Source organism: Mesoplodon mirus, assembly GCF_964341445.2.
Source record: "Mesoplodon mirus genome assembly, chromosome: 14".
Taxonomy (NCBI): domain Eukaryota; kingdom Metazoa; phylum Chordata; class Mammalia; order Artiodactyla; family Ziphiidae; genus Mesoplodon; species Mesoplodon mirus.
The window spans coordinates 48,922,667-48,941,022 of record NC_138990.1 but is presented as its reverse complement, the minus strand read 5'-3'; the positions used below and the strand labels follow the sequence as shown (position 1 = coordinate 48,941,022).

Genomic DNA, 18,356 nt, shown 5'->3' with positions numbered 1-18,356 from the left:
GATATCATATGATATTTGTCTTACTTCACTTAGTATGATACTCTCTAGGTCCATCCATGTTGCTGCAAATGGCATTATTTCATTCTTTTTATGGCTAAGTAATATTCCATTGTATATATGTACCACATCTTCTTTATCCATTCCTCTGTCAATGGACATTTAGGTTGCTTCCATGTCTTGGCTACTATGAACACTGAGGTGCCTGTATCTTTTCAGATTATGGTTTTCTCTGGATATATGCCCAGGAGTGGGATTGCTGGATGATATGGTAGTTCTATTTTTACTGTTTTAAGGACCCTCCGTACTGTTCTGCATAGTGGATGTACCAATTTACATTCCCACCAACAGTGTAGGAGGATTCCCTTTTCTCCACAGCCTCTCCATCATTTATTGTTTGTAGACTTTTTGATGATGGCCATTCTGATCGGTGTGATGTGATATCTCATTGCAGTTTTGATTTGCATTTCTCTAATAATTAGTGATGTTGGGCATCTTTTCATGTGCCTCTTGGCCATGTGTATGTCTTCTCTGGAGAAATATTTATTTAGGTCTTCTGACCATTTTTTGATTGGGTTGTTCATTTTATCGATATCGAGCTGCATGAGCTGCTTGTAAATTTTGGAGATTAATCCCTTGTTAGTCGCATTGTTTGCAAATATTTTCTCCCATTCTGTGGGGTTTCTTTTTGTTTCATTTATGGTTTTCTCTGCTGTGAAAAAGCTTTTGAGTTTAATTAGGTCTCATTAATTTATTTTTGTTTTTATTTCCATTACCCTAGCAGATGGATTGAAAAAGACCTTGCTGTGTTTTATGTCAAAGAGTCTTCTTCCTATGTTTTCCTCTAAGAGTTTTATAGTATCGCATCTTATATTTAGGTCTTTGATTCATTTTGAGTTTATTTTTGTGTCTGGCATTAGAGAATGTTCTAGTTTCATTATTTTACCTGTAGTTGTCCAGTTTTACCAGCACCACTTATTGAAGAAACTGACTTTTCTTCATTGTATAGTCTTGCCTCCTTTGTCATAGATTAATTGACCACAGATGTATGTGTGGGTTTATTTCTGGGCTTTCCATCCTGTTCCATTGATGTATATATCTGTTTTTGTGCCAGTACCATACTGTTTTGATGACTGTAGCTTTGTAGTATAGTCTAGGGTCAGGGGACATGGTTCCTCCATCTGTTTTTCTTTCTCAGGATTGTTTTGGCTATTCAAGGTCTTTTGTATTTCCATACAAATTAAAAAAATTTTTTGTTCTAGTTCTGTGGAAAATGCCATTGATAATTTAATAGGGATTGCACTCAATCTGTAGATTGCCCTGAGGAGAATAGTCATTTTGACACTATTGATTCTGGTAGCATCTTTAGGATTCTCTATGTATAGTACCATGTCATCTGCAAACAGTGACTACTTCTGCAAACAGTTTTACTACTTCTTTTCCCATCTGGATTTCTTTTATTTCTTTTTCTTCTCTGATTGCTGTGGCTATGACTTCCAAGACTATGTTGAATAAAAGTGGCAAGAGCGTGGGAATTCCATGGTGGTCCAGGGGTTAGGACTCAGCGCTTTCACTGCTGTGGCCAAGGTTCAATCCCTGGCCAGGGAACTAAGAGCCCATGAGCTGCATGGCATGGCCAACAAAAAAAAGTGGCTGAACAGGGAGATCAGCTCGGTGCTTCGTGACCGCCTGGAGGGGTGGGATAGGGAGGGTGGGAGGGAGACGCAAAAGGGAGGGGATATGGGAACATATGTATATGTATAACTGATTAAATTTGTTATAAAGAAAAAAAAATTAATGACATACTTAAAAAAAAAAAAAAAAAGCAGAGACAGAGTCACCGATGTGGAAAACAAACTTATGGTTACCAAGGGGGGAAAAGGGTGTGGGATGAATTGGGAGACTGCGATTGACATATACACACTACTATGTATAAAATAGATAACTAATGAGAACCTTCTGTATAGCACAGGGAACTCTACTCAAATGCTCTGTCGTGACCTAACTGGGAAAAAAAAAAAAAAAAAAGTGGCTGAGAGTAGACATCCTTGTCCTGTTCTTCATCTTAGAGGAAATGCTTTCAGCTTTTCACTGTTGAGTCATTTTCTGTTTTCTTGTATTGCTCTTTATTTTCATTTTACTCTATTTTCCTCCTGGATATTTCATAATTCGCTCTTCATTTCTGACATGATTTTGCCTTTTTGTTCTTTTATTTCCTTGAATTCAATTGACTTATATTTCTCCTTGTTTTCTTGTCTATTACTGTTCATTGTATTTCTCACTCAAAAGTATCTTTTTTTTAATATCCCCAAATGTTTAGTTAATGATAATCCATTCAGTTTGGAGTGTTGTGTTATGGTGTACATTTTTTGGCTTTTTGTTTTTTCAGTTCTGTCCTCCACTTGTTTCTTTTATGAATTTAAAAACCTTTTATGGTTATTGGGTTTTGCTGTATAATTTTGGGGGTGGGGTAAGCAAAGACTGTTATTTCTTTGCTTCTCTTTTTATTCCTGCAGGATTTTTAATTTCCTTGTTTTCCTTCACTACCACACTTCTAAGGGAAGCTAGGCCTTCTCTATATATCTGATTCTCCCTCAGAAGCAATACTTCTCTGAGGCATCTTCAGGTCCCACTGTCTTTCTAATCACTTCCTTATATCTTGTGCTGTGAACTACTATGCCCAGACCTGTGTTCAGTATTTTGGCATTTAGTGTTAGACTTTAATTTTTCTGGAGATACTTTTGTTTGTGCTTCCTCTAAGTTTTCCATGCCTCTCTACTCTTAAGTCTCTTCCCACTCTCAGAACCCACAGGTTTGCAATGATGGGAGGGTAGAAAGAACTCTTTTAGACTTTCTCTACTTAATACCAGAACCTTCTAAATGCCTTGTCTCCTGGTCATGCTGAAGAGATGAGTGATATGTGGTTTTACTTACTCTGCTTGTTGATTGGATGTTTTTTGTTTTTCTAAAGATGAGGAAGATCAGGCAGCTGCCATTGTCCTCCAAAAACCGCTGTAAGAAGGCTCTTAATTATGGATTCAATCTCTTTATTAGACACGAAGCTGTTTTAATTTTCTTTTTCATTTGTTTTCATTATTATCAGATTTTGTCAGTTGTACTTTTCTGAATGTAATTTGTTGATTTCATATATATTTTCAAGCTCATTCACATAATGTTCTTAATATTCTGTTACTTTATTTTATGTAGAATCAGGAATGATAAGACATTTATCATTTTTGATCAGTCTTTTTAGGAATGTGGCAGTTTTAAAACTACTATAATATTGTTGACATTTCTGCCATCAAGAGGTGAAGTCTATGCTCCCTCCCCTAGACTCTTTGAGGACAGTGATGGCTTCCACCAATAACGTACTGTAGATGTGATGCTATATGAATTCTGGGGCTAGGTCATAAAATGCCTTGCAGCTTCCTGCTGGTTCTATGGGGATGTTTGCTCTAGGGACAGTCAGTTGCCATTTAAGGAATCTGACTATCCTGAGAGCACAATACTGTGCAAGTGACAAAGAGAAAGATAAAACTATTAGCATGAAGGCAACTAAAACACAAACATGCAGTACTTCTTACTAGTCTATCCTGAGGACAATGCCTGCCCTTTGCCCTTACAAATCCTACACAATTTCAGTACACTGATAGGCACATGGTTTAGAGAGCCAAGAATTCAAAGAAATATTACATAGGAAACCAAAGAAGTACAGATTTAATGGATGAGGCTGTCAGGGAGTATAGTGGGTGCTTCATCCACTCATATGTGAATAACTGGTTTGAATATACTTTTAGTCTGTTCCTCACCCCTACTTCACATTACAGAGTGGAGATCAATTAAGATTTAACATGCAATGTTGAAATATCCCTACTTATCCACCACTCAGTGAACATGCTGCTTTCCTAACTATGGAAAATAAACATTTCTAGGAATTTTAATATTATAGTATACAACAAGGACAGTGAAAAGCCTTTAAAAAAAAAGTGATGGATTAGGTAAGTTCAGAAAACACCAGCACCTGGTATAACGCTTGGAACCAATGGTTATTAAATTACTATTTATTAGATAAATGTGAATGAATCAGTACCTTTCAAGTACCTTATCAGCACAGACCACTTTCTGGTCTAAATTACCACAAGTATGACATGTAATAAAAAGTTACTGAACTATTAATTCAAATCTTCAAATTTTTGGTCCTTCTGGGACCATATCTACTTCCTTGTGAATAATAGTTTATTCTATTTCAACGTAAGATGTTTCTGAAAAAGGATTAAAATAATCTATTATCCCCTAAGGAAAAAAACAAAACTGGTGATTATTTTTGGCTAGGGAGGGAAAAAAGTGGAAATGGCTTTAATACTTAAGTGGAGTTTAGTAAGTTATTCGGTAGTTTTAGAGTGAGTACATCACATATAAAATAAATGAACAACTTATAATAATTTGTGAATAGCCTACCAAATCCTGGAACACATTTGAGAGTGGCTTTGAGGCAAATTTTCTCTAATCTGAGGTAGCTATATCTCATCAGACAATTCCACAGGAACATCCAGTCCATTCTTGTCCGATGATTCATGATAATGACACTTCTTTCTCCAGGAACAAATGCATCACCTGTTATAATCACTTTTACACCAAACATGGTCTCCAGCAATGCCTACAGAAAAAGCAATACAGATATTTAACAATTTAAAGTTATGATTTTCCATAGATAAATTTTATCATGTCCCATAAATAAATCTGATTTCTAATAAGTCAAAAGCATGTTATTCTTGCTTCTATAATAAATTAAGAAAAAGAAGTTAATCTGGAAGAACACGAAGGCACTGTTTCTATTTTCAGTTCTACTAATTTAAGTTTCTGGCAGTTCCCTTATTTAAAAATGCTAACTTGGGTCAGAGCGCAGGGAGAGGACTGGGGCTGGCGGCGAGAACTCAGCCTGAAGGGGGCTAATGTGCCACAGCTAGCCGGGAGGGTGTCCGTGAAAACTCTGGAGCTGCCAAAGAGGCAAGAGACTTTTTCTTCCCTCTTGGTTTCCTGGTGCGCGAGGAGAGGGGATTAAGAGCGCTGCTTAAAGGGGCTCCATAGACGGGCGCGAGTCGCGACTGAAAGCGCGGAGCCCAGTGACGGGCGTGGGACGCTGGGGGTGCTGCTGCCGCCGCCAAGAAGCCTGTGTGCGAGCGCAGGTCACTGCCCACACCGCCCTTCCGGGAGCCTGTGCAGCCCGCCACTGCCGGGGTCCCGGGATCCAGGGGCGGCTTCCCTGGGAGAACGCACGGCGCGCCTCGGGCTGGTGCAACGTCACGCCGACCTCTGCCGCTGCAGGCTCGCCCCGCACTCCGTGCCCCTCCCTCCCTCCCGGCCTGAGTGAGCCAGAGTCCCCGAAGAGGCTGCTCCTTTAACCCTGTCCTATCTGAGCGAAGAGCAGACGCCCTCCGGCGACCTACACGCAGAGGCGGGGCCAAATCCAAAGCTGAGACCCAGGAGCTGTGAGAACAAAGAAGAGAAAGGGAAACCTCTCCCAGCAGCCTCAGAAGCAGCGGATTAAAGCTCCACAATCAACTTGATGTATCCTGCATCTGTGGAATACATGAATAGACAACACATCATCCCAAATTGAGGAGCCCGGAGTCAGTGCTGTGCCTCTGAGGTGGGAGAGCCAACTTCAGGACACTGGTCCACAAGAGACCTCCCAGCTCCACATAATATCAAACGGCGAAAATCTTCCAGAGATCTCCATCTCAACACCAGCACCCAGCTTCACTCAACGACCAGCAGGCTACAGTGCTGGACACCCTGAGCCAAACAACTAGCAAGACAGGAACACAACGCCACCCATTAGCAGAGAGGTGGCCTAAAATCATAAAAAGTCCACAGACACCCCAAAACACACCACCAGACGTGGACCTGCCCACCAGAAAGACAAGATCCAGCCTCATCCACCAGAACACAGGCACTAGTCCCCTCCACCAGGAAGCCTACACAACCCACTAAACCAACCTTAGCCACTGGGGACAGACACCAAAAACAACAGGAACTACGAACCTGCAGCCTGCAAAAAGGAGACCCCAAACACAGTAACATAAGCAAAATGAGAAGACAGAAAAACACACAGCAGGAGAAGGAGCAAGATAAAAACCCACCAGACCTAACAAATGAAGAGGTAATAGGCAGTCTACCTGAAAAAGAATTCAGAATAATGATGGTAAAGATGATCCAAGATTCTATTTCCCAGATCCAAAATCTTGGAAATAGAATAGACAAAATGCAAGAAACAGTTAACAAGGACCTAGAAGAACTAAAGATGAATCAAGCATCGATTAAAAACACAATAAATGAAATAAAAAATACTCTAGATGGGATCAATAGCAGAATAACTGAGGCAGAAGAACGGATAAGTGAGGTGGAAGATAAAATAGTGGAAATAACTGCTGCAGAGCAAAATAAAGAAAAAAGAATGAAAAGAACAGAGGACAGTCTCAGAGACCTCTGGGACAACATTAAACGCACCAACATTCGAATTATAGGGGTTCCAGAAGAAGAAGAGAAAAAGAAAGGGACTGAGAAAATATTTGAAGAGATTATAGTTGAAAACTTCCCTAATATGGGAAAGGAAATAGTTAATCAAGTCCAGGAGGCACAGAGAGTCCCATACAGAATAAATCCAAGGAGAAATACACCAAGACACATATTAATCAAACTGTCAAAAATTAAACACAAAGAAATCATATTAAAAGCAGCAAGGCAAAAACAACAAATAACACACAAGGGAATCCCCATCAGGATAACAGCTGATCTCTCAGCAGAAACTCTACAAGCCAGAAGGGAGTGGCAGGACATATTTAAAGTGATGAAGGAGAAAAACCTGCAACCAAGATTACTCTACCCAGCAAGGATCTCATTCAGATTTGATGGAGAAATTAAAACGTTTACAGACAAGCAAAAGCTGAGAGAGTTCAGCACCACCAAACCAGCTTTACAACAAATGCTAAAGGAACTTCTCTAGGCAAGAAACACAACAGAAGGAATATACCTACAATAATGAACCCAAAACAATTAAGAAAATGGGAATAGGAACATACATATCGATAATTACCTTAAATGTAAATGGACTAAATGCTCCCACCAAAAGACACAGAGTGGCTGAATGGATACAAAAACAAGACCCATCTATATGCTGTCTACAAGAGACCCACTTCAGACCTAGAGACACATACAGACTGAAAGTAAGGGGATGGAAAAAGATATTCCATGCAAATGGAAACCAAAAGAAAGCTGGAGTAGCAATTCTCATATCAGACAAAATAGACTTTAAAATAAGGACTACTAGAAGAGACAAAGAAGGACACTACATAATGATCAAGGGATCGATCCAAGAAGAAGATATAACAATTGTAAATATTTATGCACCCAACATAGGAGCACCTCAATACATAAGGCAAATACTAACAGCCATAAAAGGAGAAATCGACAGTAACACAATCATAGTAGGGGACTTTAACACCCCACTTTCACCAATGGACAGATCATCCAAAATGAAAATAAATAAGGAAACACAAGCTTTAAATGATACATTAAACAAGATGGACTTAATTGATATTTATAGGACATTCCATCCAAAAACAAAAGAATACACATTTTTCTCAAGTGCTCATGGAACATTCTCCAGGATAGATCATATCTTGGGTCACAAATCAAGCCTTGGTAAATTTAAGAAAATTGAAATTGTATCAAGTATCTTTTCCGACCACAATGCTATGAGACTAGATATCAATTACAGGAAAAGAGCTGTAAAAAATACAAACACATGGAGGCTAAACAATACACTACTTAATAACGAAGTGATCACTGAAGAAATCAAAGAGGAAATTAAAAAATACCTAGAAACAAATGACAATGGAGACACGACGACCCAAAACCTATGGGATGCAGCAAAAGCAGTTCTAAGAGGGAAGTTTATAGCAATACAATCCCACCTTAAGAAACAGGAAACATCTCGAATAAACAACCTAACCTTGCACCTAAAGCAATTAGAGAAAGAAGAACAAAAACATCCCAAAGTTAGCAGAAGGAAAGAAATCATAAAAATCAGATCAGAAATAAATGAAAAAGAAATGAAGGAAACGATAGCAAAGATGAATAAAACTAAAAGCTGGTTCTTTGAGAAGATAAACAAAATTGATAAACCATTAGCCAGACTCATCAAGAAAAAAAGGGAGAAGACTCAAATCAATAGAATTAGAAATGAAAAAGGAGAAGTAACAACTGACACTACAGAAATACAAAAGATCATGAGAGATTACTATAAGCAACTCTATGCCAATAAAATGGACAACCTGGAAGAAATGGACAAATTCTTAGAAATGCACAACCTGCCAAGACTGAATCAGGAAGAAATAGAAAATATGAACAGACCAATCACAAGCACTGAAATTGAAACTGTGATAAAAAATCTTCCAACAAACAAAAGCCCAGGACCAGATGGCTTCACAGGCGAATTCTATCAAGCATTTAGAGAAGAGCTAACACCTATCCTTCTGAAACTCTTCCAAAATATAGCAGAGGGAGGAACACTCCCAAACTCATTCTACGAGGCCACCATCACCTTGATACCAAAACCAGGCAAGGATGTCACAAAGAAAGAAAACTACAGGCCAATATCACTGATGAACATAGATGCAAAAATCCTCAACAAAATACTAGCAAACAGAATCCAACAGCACATTAAAAGGATCATACACCATGATCAAGTGGGGTTTATTCCAGGAATGCAAGGATTCTTCAATATACGCAAATCAATCAACGTGATACACCATATTAACAAATTGAAGGAGAAAAACCATATGATCATCTCAATAGATGCAGAGAAAGCTTTCGACAAAATTCAACACCCATTTATGATAAAAACCCTGCAGAAAGTAGGCATAGAGGGAACTTTCCTCAACATAATAAAGGCCATATATGACAAACCCACAGCCAGCATCGTCCTCAATGGTGAAAAACTGAAACCATTTCCACTAAGATCAGGAACTAGACAAGGTTGCCCACTTTCACCACTCTTATTCAACCTAGTTTTGGAAGTTTTAGCCACAGCAATCAGAGAAGAAAAGGAAATAAAAGGAATCCAAATCGGAAAAGAAGAAGTAAAGCTGTCACTGTTTGCAGATGACATGATACTATACATAGAGAATCCTAAAGATGCTACCAGAAAACTACTAGAGTTAATCAATGAATTTGGTAAAGTTGCAGGATACAAAATTAATGCACAGAAATCTCTGGCATTCCTATATACTGATGATGAAAAATCTGAAAGTGAAATCAAGGAAACACTCCCATTTACCACTGCAACAAAAAGAATAAAATATCTAGGAATAAACCTACCTAAGGACACAAAAGACCTGTATGCAGAAAATTATAAGACACTGATGAAAGAAATTAAAGATGATACAAATAGATGGAGAGATGTACCATGTTCTTGGATTGGAAGAATCAACATTGTGAAAATGACTCTACTACCCAAAGCTATCTACAGATTCAATGCAATCCCTATCAAACTACCACTGGCATTTTTCACAGAACTAGAACAAAAAATTTCACAATTTGTATGGAAACACAAAAGACCCCGAATAGCCAAAGCAATCTTGAGAACGAAAAATGGAGCTGGAGGAATCAGGCTCCCTGACTTCAGACTATACTACAAAGCTACAGTAATCAAGACAGTATGGTACTGGCACAAAAACAGAAAGATAGATCAATGGAACAGGATAGAAAGCCCAGAGTTAAACCCACGGACATATGGTCACCTTATCTTTGATAAAGGAGGCAGGAATGTACAGTGGAGAAAGGACAGTCTCTTCAATAAGTGGTGCTGGGAAAACTGGACAGGGACATGTAAAAGTATGAGATTAGATCACTCCCTAACACCATACACAAAAATAAGCTCAAAATGGATTAAAGACCTAAATGTAAGGCCAGACACTATCAAACTCTTAGAGGAAAACACAGGCAGAACACTCTATGACATAAATCGCAGCAAGATCCTTTTTGACCCACCTCCTAGAGAAATGGAAATAAAGACAAAAATAAACACATGGGACCTAATGAAACTTCAAAGCTTTTGCACAGCAAAGGAAACCATAAACAAGACCAAAAGACAACCCTCAGAATGGGAGAAAATATTTGCAAATGAAGCAACTGACAAAGGATTAATCTCCAAAATTTATAAGCAGCTCATGCAGCTCAATAACAAAAAAAACAAACAACCCAATCCAAAAATGGGCAGAAGACCTAAATAGACATTTCTCCACAGAAGATATACAGACTGCCAACAAACACATGAAAGGATGCTCAACATCTTTACTCATTAGAGAAATGCAAATCAAAACTACAATGAGATATCACCTCACACCAGTCAGAATGGCCATCATCAAAAAATCTAGAAACAATAAATGCTGGAGAGGGTGTGGAAAAAAGGGAACACTCTTGCACTGCTGGTGGGAATGTGAATTGGTACAGCTGCTATGGAGAACGGTATGGAGGTTCCTTAAAAAACTACAAATAGAACTACCATATGACCCAGCAATCCCACTACTGGGCATATACCCTGAGAAAACCATAATTCAAAAAGAGACATGTACCAAAATGTTCATAGCAGCCCTATTTACAATAGCCCGGAGATGGAAACAACCTAAGTGTCCATCATCGGATGAATGGATAAAGAAGATGTGGCACATATATACAATGGAATATTACTCAGCCATAAAAAGAAATGAAATTGAGCTATTTGTAATGAGGTGGATAGACCTAGAGTCTGTCATACAGAGTGAAGTAAGTCAGAAAGAGAAAGACAAATACTGTATGCTAACACATATATATGGAATTTAAGAAAAAAAAATGTCATGAAGAACATAGGGGTAAGACAGGAATAAAGACACAGACCTACTAGAGAATGGACTTGAGGATATGGGGAGGGGGAAGGGTAAGCTGTGACAAAGTGAAAGAGCGGCATGGACATATATACACTACCAAACGTGAGGTAGATAGCTAGTGGGAAGCAGCCGCATAGCACAGGGAGGTCAGCTCGGTACTTTGTGACCGCCTGGAGGGGTGGGATAGGGAGGGTGGGAGGGAGACGCAAAAGGGAGGGGTTATGGAAACATATGTATATGTATAACTGATTAAATTTGTTATAAAAAAATAAAAATAAAAATGCTAACTTTCATTGAAATCTTCAAGATGGATTATTAAGACAAAAAGAAAAAGTACAAAAGGCATACAAAAAGTTTCCACTGTGTAATTTTTTCAGGTTATAGATATATAAGATTTTTAAATTTTTTTAATAAAAAGAAGAGTCAAGAAATTTAATACTGAACATAGGACTGAGGGAACAGAGAGTCAAATTTTTCATTTTATACCTTTCTGTACTAAGATTTTTTTTAAACAAATACACATATCTGTTTATTTTTTAAATATATAAAGAATGTATATTTACTAAAGTGCTGCAGCCCCAGTACCTACAACAGTGCTTGACACATAGAAGATCAAATATTTGCCACATTTGCTTAATTAACTTTTCTGAGGGCCAGGCATAAAGTTTATATGAAATATTTAGAAGAAGAAAAATTACAGACTGAAGTTCTTGAAAGAACAATAACATATTAAGAAGCCCTGATTACTGATTTCAATGCCCATTTAAATTTCTGAATAATTTACAGGTAACAAATTTACTAGTTAATAAATATTTGACTAATGGAGAGAAAACTGGTCCACAGCAGATAAAAGACAAGAAAATCGAAAGTTCTCTGGCAATATTATGAAAACTTTGATCAAAGTATAGCAAAGAAGCTGTGGTACAGTTAATGCAATGGAATATGATACAACAATGAAAACAAATGAACTATGGATATCTACAGCAACATGGACAACATACAAGCATAATGTTGAGAGAAAATAAACAAGAATATATACATTAAGTGTCCATATATAAATCTTTCTGAAACAGTAACTAAGATATTCTAGGGATAAATATACAGATGGTAAAAATACAAGTGGTAAAATTAAAAAGAAAAGCAAGGAAATAATTATCTTACAAGTCAGGACAGTAGCTACTTCTACTAAATAGGAAGGTGTTGCGACTGGGAAGCTAGGTGGCTTGCTGACAATTTCCTACTTCTTGATTTGGCTGATAGTTACACTTTAAAATTATTTATTAAAGTGCCTTTATGTTTTATCAATTTTTCAGTATTTTTCCAAAAAGACCTTTTTTAAAAAAAGTATGATACAAAAGAACAATAGGACCTCAAATAGGACAAAGAAAAAAACAGGTTAAAAGGCATATTAGCTTTAAAAAAAAGTTAGATATGTTTGTTATTATGTCCACAGTATTAGAGTCAGAGGGTTAAGATGTAAAACATGATCATTTGGGCTAAAGTAGCTACAAAATGCCTGCAGTTTTCATCAAATTTTCAAAAGCATCCATAACCACTCAAATAGTTATAATCCCCCCTCCACCACTCCAAAGTCTGGGAACTTAAGTTCCCATGTAGAAGAGAGTTCAGGATGGAGAGGATCAGGGAGGAGCCCTCTAGACTTGGACCCACAGCAAGAAATAACCATTTTTCCACTTACAAGTGTAAAGGGCTGTCAACTACCAAAGTGAATCACTGAATTATATGTCTTGGCCCAGATGACATGTCTGAAGTCACCATCCAAGGTTAGTTTAGATCAGCCCCACTCTGCATTCCAAATATGATACACTTTTCAGATTTTGCAAAGAACTGAAATGCAAGAAACCCTTCCTTTAACTGGTAGAAAGAGGCAGCTGACTACTAATTGTATGTTGTACTATAGAAAACAGTTAAACATCTTAAGCCTATAATTCCCAAACAAACACTAACTCTAACCTTACATGTGTAATTTCTAATATATGTTTCCTATGAATCCCAAAACAATCGTTAGCCTTTCGTTATAGTAAATGTCAAAATACAAAATCCTAGACTGTAGAGGAGCATATTATGAAGCATTCTCCTCCCTGCCATCCAGCACTCTTATCAGAATGTGCCTGAAAGTTATATATAATCTTCTGGGCAGCCTAGATCTCTAGTTCACACTAATCATTTTTAATACCAGATAAGACATATCTAGTCAACGTTATTTACAGCTCCTGCAAAAGCAGAATAACAAATACACTACAGAAATAAAGTTGTAATGCCTATAAAGAACTCCAGAATTCAAATATTCCAGATTAAAAACTGTTAAAAAAAAAGACACTATTCTCATATTCTGTTTCTAGTACAGAAGATAACAGTTTTGACAGTAAGAAACTAATCTTATAAAATTTTATGTTTTATGTCTTAAACTGAACCAAGAGTGATAATTCTCATGACTTTTACTTAACTGGTCAAAAATCTCTCCTAGAATTAGAAATACAGAAGTAATTTCTGAGGATCTTTTATATACCACTATTTACTACCTCCAAGTGTGTATGAAAACAAAGATGAACAGGTCCCCTCATGATCACAGAGAATCAGTTTTGCCTTCATGCCCCATGTTCCTATTTATTACTCCAGTGGATCTTTACTTAGTCTGATGTAAGAAAGATCTATGACGTTCCTCATCTCCAAGTCTGCCTTGGCTTTTCAGACTAAGCTTAGGCCGGGCTCCTCAAATCCTTAGCTATCTAGGGACGTGCAATCCCAAGTCATTCATCAATCCCAAATCATTCATCAAAGACTGAGACCCCCTTTCTTAAGAGCAGCAGTCTAGACAGAAATTATATTCAGTAATCTATGTTTGTTGAACACCTGCTGTGTTCTAGGATGGGAATGGAATCAGCAAGCTGTGGAAGAGACATGTGTCCTAGATGGGGAGTTCGAAAATGACTGCTGAATTCCTACGACATGATTTATGGTGAAAGGACAGAACTCCAAGTAGTTCTAATAATCTCAGTAATTAGCTAACAAACACTGTTGGAAAGACTCAGAATTTTCAGAAGCAAAAACTGCTCTGGGCACAAGCAAAGTTTGACCTGACAGTATTGATTATGCTGAACAGAACCATCCAAAAATTAAATGAACAAGGACATGTACTCCTCATTACAAAAATGTTCCAAGGGAGACTGAATTGCAGACTAGAAGTACTTTGCAGACTTCAGGAAAGGATTCTCAGACACACAGGTAAGTTAGACTAGGTGACCTCTAAGTCTCATCTAACTCTAATAAGATTCTAAACGATTTTATTGTGGTACCTCATTTAACAGAAAATGTGCCAGTTTAAAATAGTAAGATAAGAAAAATCTTGCCAATGAAATCATTTTAAGGAACAGGAGAAGCTTACAAAAGAAAAGATCATTTGTGACCATTTCTGTGAAGCAATAATTAGTCTAAATGCATTTACCCTAATTTATTTTTACTGAAAAATGATTTTTAACTGGTTGGGATTGCTTAAAATAAAGTACACCTATGGGGAGAGAAAGCTAAATTCCTGAATAAAAAATGATCTGTTGTACTATTTGCTTCAAAATAAAAACTCCATTAGCATCTTATGAAGGTATGAAATAAAAGATATAAAAGACACCCTGACAGTTTTTCCTCCATTTCTTTTAACAGAGGTGTTCACTTTCTCAAAACTAGAACATCAACTTTCTATAACCTCGCTACAAGGGATTCAACTTCTATAAATTTCCAACTGAAAGACTCTCTGATCGATATGCCACTACTGGTGAGTAAGCCAGTGAGTTAAAAAGTTGAGTAACATAAGTTTTTGCAAATATATACCAATTTAACACTACAATGGTGGTTGAATCTTGCCTATATGATCAGCTCTGAAGACAGGTAATAAGGCAAAAGTCAGGAATAGCTGAAATTACCCTTGAATATCTCATAGGAAAGTACCTACAAGAGACCAGCACACATCAGTAAGACCAGCTCAGCCTGTTTTTTCTGAATGTTGGACCAGATTTCTCCAACTGGCCATCAGATGAAATTATTGGTTTGCATATTGTCTTAAACACAAGAATCATATTCAGCACCGGACCACTCACATTTCAAACATTCAGTCTCATCTCTCCGCTCTCCCCACATCCACCCTAGTACACGTAACTGAAGCTGTACAAGGTAAATAGATATGACATAATTCTGCTGTAACAGTATTGGTACCAGTAGTAACAGCAGGAGGAGCAGCTATGGCAGAATTTGTCCAGTTGATTTGTCCAGTTCTTCCAGAGTAATAGAGTTTAATTGTGTACATGGCTGTCAGAAAAAAGACCACACTTCCCAGATTCTGTTACAGCTTTTAGCTGTTCTCACCAATGGGGTGAGCAAGAGAGATTATGTACAACTTGTAATTCACTGGTCTAAAGGGAAAGCACTTGCTCTGGACGTCCTTCCCTCCCCACTTCCTGCTGAGTGGGGCAAAGAAGGGGTAGTGAACAGTCTTGACCATACAGAAGACGATATTATGCCAGGCTGGGTGGAAGGAATCAGAGTCCCTGAGTGACATCAGGAACAAAGCTAACCTGTCAGCCTGGACTTGAGGGTGAATAAAGTTCTGCCGTTTTCCAGCTGCTATGTTTTGAACTTTCTTTGATAATGTAGTTTAGCTTACCCCCTAAAACTTTCATAGTAGCAAACAGTTACTGCTTACTTTGGAAAGGCTATATTCATTATCTCATCTAGTCATCACAATAACTCTGTGGCAGGTGGTATTAGAACTCCTTTATTTATTTCCTTATTTTTAAACAGATGAAGGAAGAGAAGTTTAGAGAAGCTAAGTAGTTTAGCCAAGTTCAAATGACTAGAAAGTGGGAAGGCCAACAGTGAAACCAAAAGTCTGTTTCTAATACCTGTACGAATAAGCAGTCTGCTTATATTGGCTTTCCAAAGAAATTAGATTGATTAGACCCTGGAAAGCCATAACAATTGCAATGATTTCTACTAATGTAGTAACTCAAGAAAATCCTCAAAACTCGTAAGGTTTTGGTGGAGAGATTTAGCCAAAAACATGTAATTTATAATCAAAAAATCACACACTGTGGAAAATTTATCATATTAAAGAAGACGAAGTGTAGCAGCAACATATGACTGTTATTAAAAAAAATAATTTACCTCTAAATGTCTGCTTTAGAATCAGATATACGTTGCTGACTCTGGAATGGATCTCAAAAGACCATCTGCTCCAATTTCCTTATTGTACAGATGATGAAAGAAAAACCTTAAAGTTATGTAAAGGACTTGAAAAGTTATAACTTTCAAAACAAAATGTCTCTGACTTTATAATGACTATTTAACAGTTTGACTTATTAGAAAGAGCTACTTGTGATGGTTAATTTTATGTAACTGAACAATATGCTTATTTCACTTAATATAAATAGTTCATGGAGAAATGCTTTATAAACAAATGAGTAATGGTGATTGAAACAATACCACAAAATGAATATTTTACATTAAATCATATGTTTGATGGCTGCAACAAAACACTGGGCTTCATATCTTTAAAGGTGATTTTAAAATCTAACTCTAAAAAGTCATGGCCTGGAAAGTCAACTTCTGTCCTCTAACAAAGGAAGTTAGTCTTTCAGTCAAATGAAAGCCAGAAAAGAAACTAGTCAAGTTGTGTAAACCTACAACTAGGAAAGACAGTTTAGGTAGAGAACTATTATCTATCTCCACAAGGACAGAGGTCATATGCTAAGATGGTAGACACTTAAGAGTTAATAAATTAATAGTAAATAAATGAGTGTTCAGGGATACTGCTTTTTCAATAAACACAAGTTACAACACAAAACATCCTTCTATTAGAGAAAAATTTTGCCTGAAAGATAAGGAGGATACATACTAATAATGTAGGAATTAATTATGCAAATATTCAATGCAAAGTATTTCCTACAGGAAAAATAAAAAAAGAGGATGAGGGCCCTAACAGAGTAAATGGCACCACACTTAACTACCCAGCTGACTTACAGGAAAATATAGTCATTATAATTACAACTTGAGGAATCTCAAGAAAGTAGTGAAACCAATAAAAGAACCCCATGTAAGTTCTAGAACTTTACAGTATTTTAAATCAAAATCCACTGTGTAAACAAAACACAGATTAGAGATGGCAAAAGACAGGGTCACAGTGAACTTGGTGACCTGTGTAACAATCTAAGCAATCTAACATACATATAATTGAGGACACAAAAGGATAAAAGAGTAAACGGGGCAGAAAAAAATATGTAAAGAAATAATGGCCCCAAATTTCCCAATTTGGACAAAAACAAAGCTACAGATCTAAGACGTCCAATGGAACATGGCAAAATAAAGAAAACTATACCTAGGCATATCATAATCAAACTGCTAAAAAACAAAGAGAAATCTTTAAAGCAGCCAGAGGAAAATGACACATTACATAAAGGGAAGCAACAACATGTATGATAGCTAACTTCTTATCAAAAACAATGGAGAACTTCAAGAGGAACATAAGACAGGGGAACTTCAAAGTGGGGGGTGGGGGGGCCCCGCAGGGGAGTCATCCCAGAAATGCCAGCAACATTAGCCTTCAAAAATAGAGGCAAACTTAACTTTTAATTAAATAAAAACAGAATCCGGGGCTTCCCTGGTGGTGCAGTGGTTGGGAGTCCGCCTGCCGATGCAGGGGACGCGGGTTCGTGCCCCGGTCTGGGAGGATCCCACATGCCGCGGAGCAGCTGGGCCTGTGAGCCATGGCCACTGGGCCTGCATGTCCGGAGCCTGTGCTCCGCAGCGGAGAGGCCGCAGCAGTGGGAGGCCCGCGTACTGCAAAAAAAAAAAAAAAAAAAAAAAAACAGAATCCATCTACAGGAGCCCTCACCACAAGAAAAGCTTAAGGAAGTTCTTCAGGCTGACGGGAAATGTCACTAGATAGAAACTATACCATACAGGAAGAATAAAAAACACTGTGGGACTTCCCTGGTGGCACAGTGGTTAAGAATCCGGCTGCCAATGCAGGGGACACGGGGTTGATCCCTGCCAGGAAGATCCCACATGCTACAGAGCAGCTAAGCCCGTGCACCACAACTACTGAGCCTGCGCTCCATAACTGGGCCCACACGTCACAACTACTGAAACCTGTGCGCCTAGAGCCTGTGCTCCGCAACAAGAGAAGCCACCACAGTGAGAAGCCCACGCACCACAACGAAAGGCAGCCCCAGCTCGCCACCACTAGAGAAAGCCCGCGCGTAGCACTGAAGACCCAACGCAGCCAAAAACCAAAAAACACTGTAAATGGATATTTAGATAAAACACTGTTCTATGGAGTTTACTGTGTAAGTAGATGCAATATGACAATAACAGCACAAAGAATGTGAGAATAAATGCACCACACTGTTACAAGGCTCTTAC

General features: G+C 37.9%; 1 protein-coding gene across 4 annotated transcripts in view; it reads right to left on the bottom strand.

Moving 5' to 3' along the window:
- The window catches only part of LCLAT1 (lysocardiolipin acyltransferase 1), a 182,447-nt gene that overhangs the window by 98,543 nt on the left and 65,548 nt on the right, over positions 1-18,356 (bottom strand). For all 4 annotated transcript variants that reach the window (XM_082642804.1, XM_082642802.1, XM_082642801.1 and 1 more), the window contains one exon: positions 4,456-4,654. In XM_082642804.1, the coding sequence (XP_082498930.1) occupies positions 4,456-4,639 (184 nt within the window). In that variant the 5' untranslated portion in view covers positions 4,640-4,654. The remainder of the gene's footprint in view (positions 1-4,455; positions 4,655-18,356) is intronic.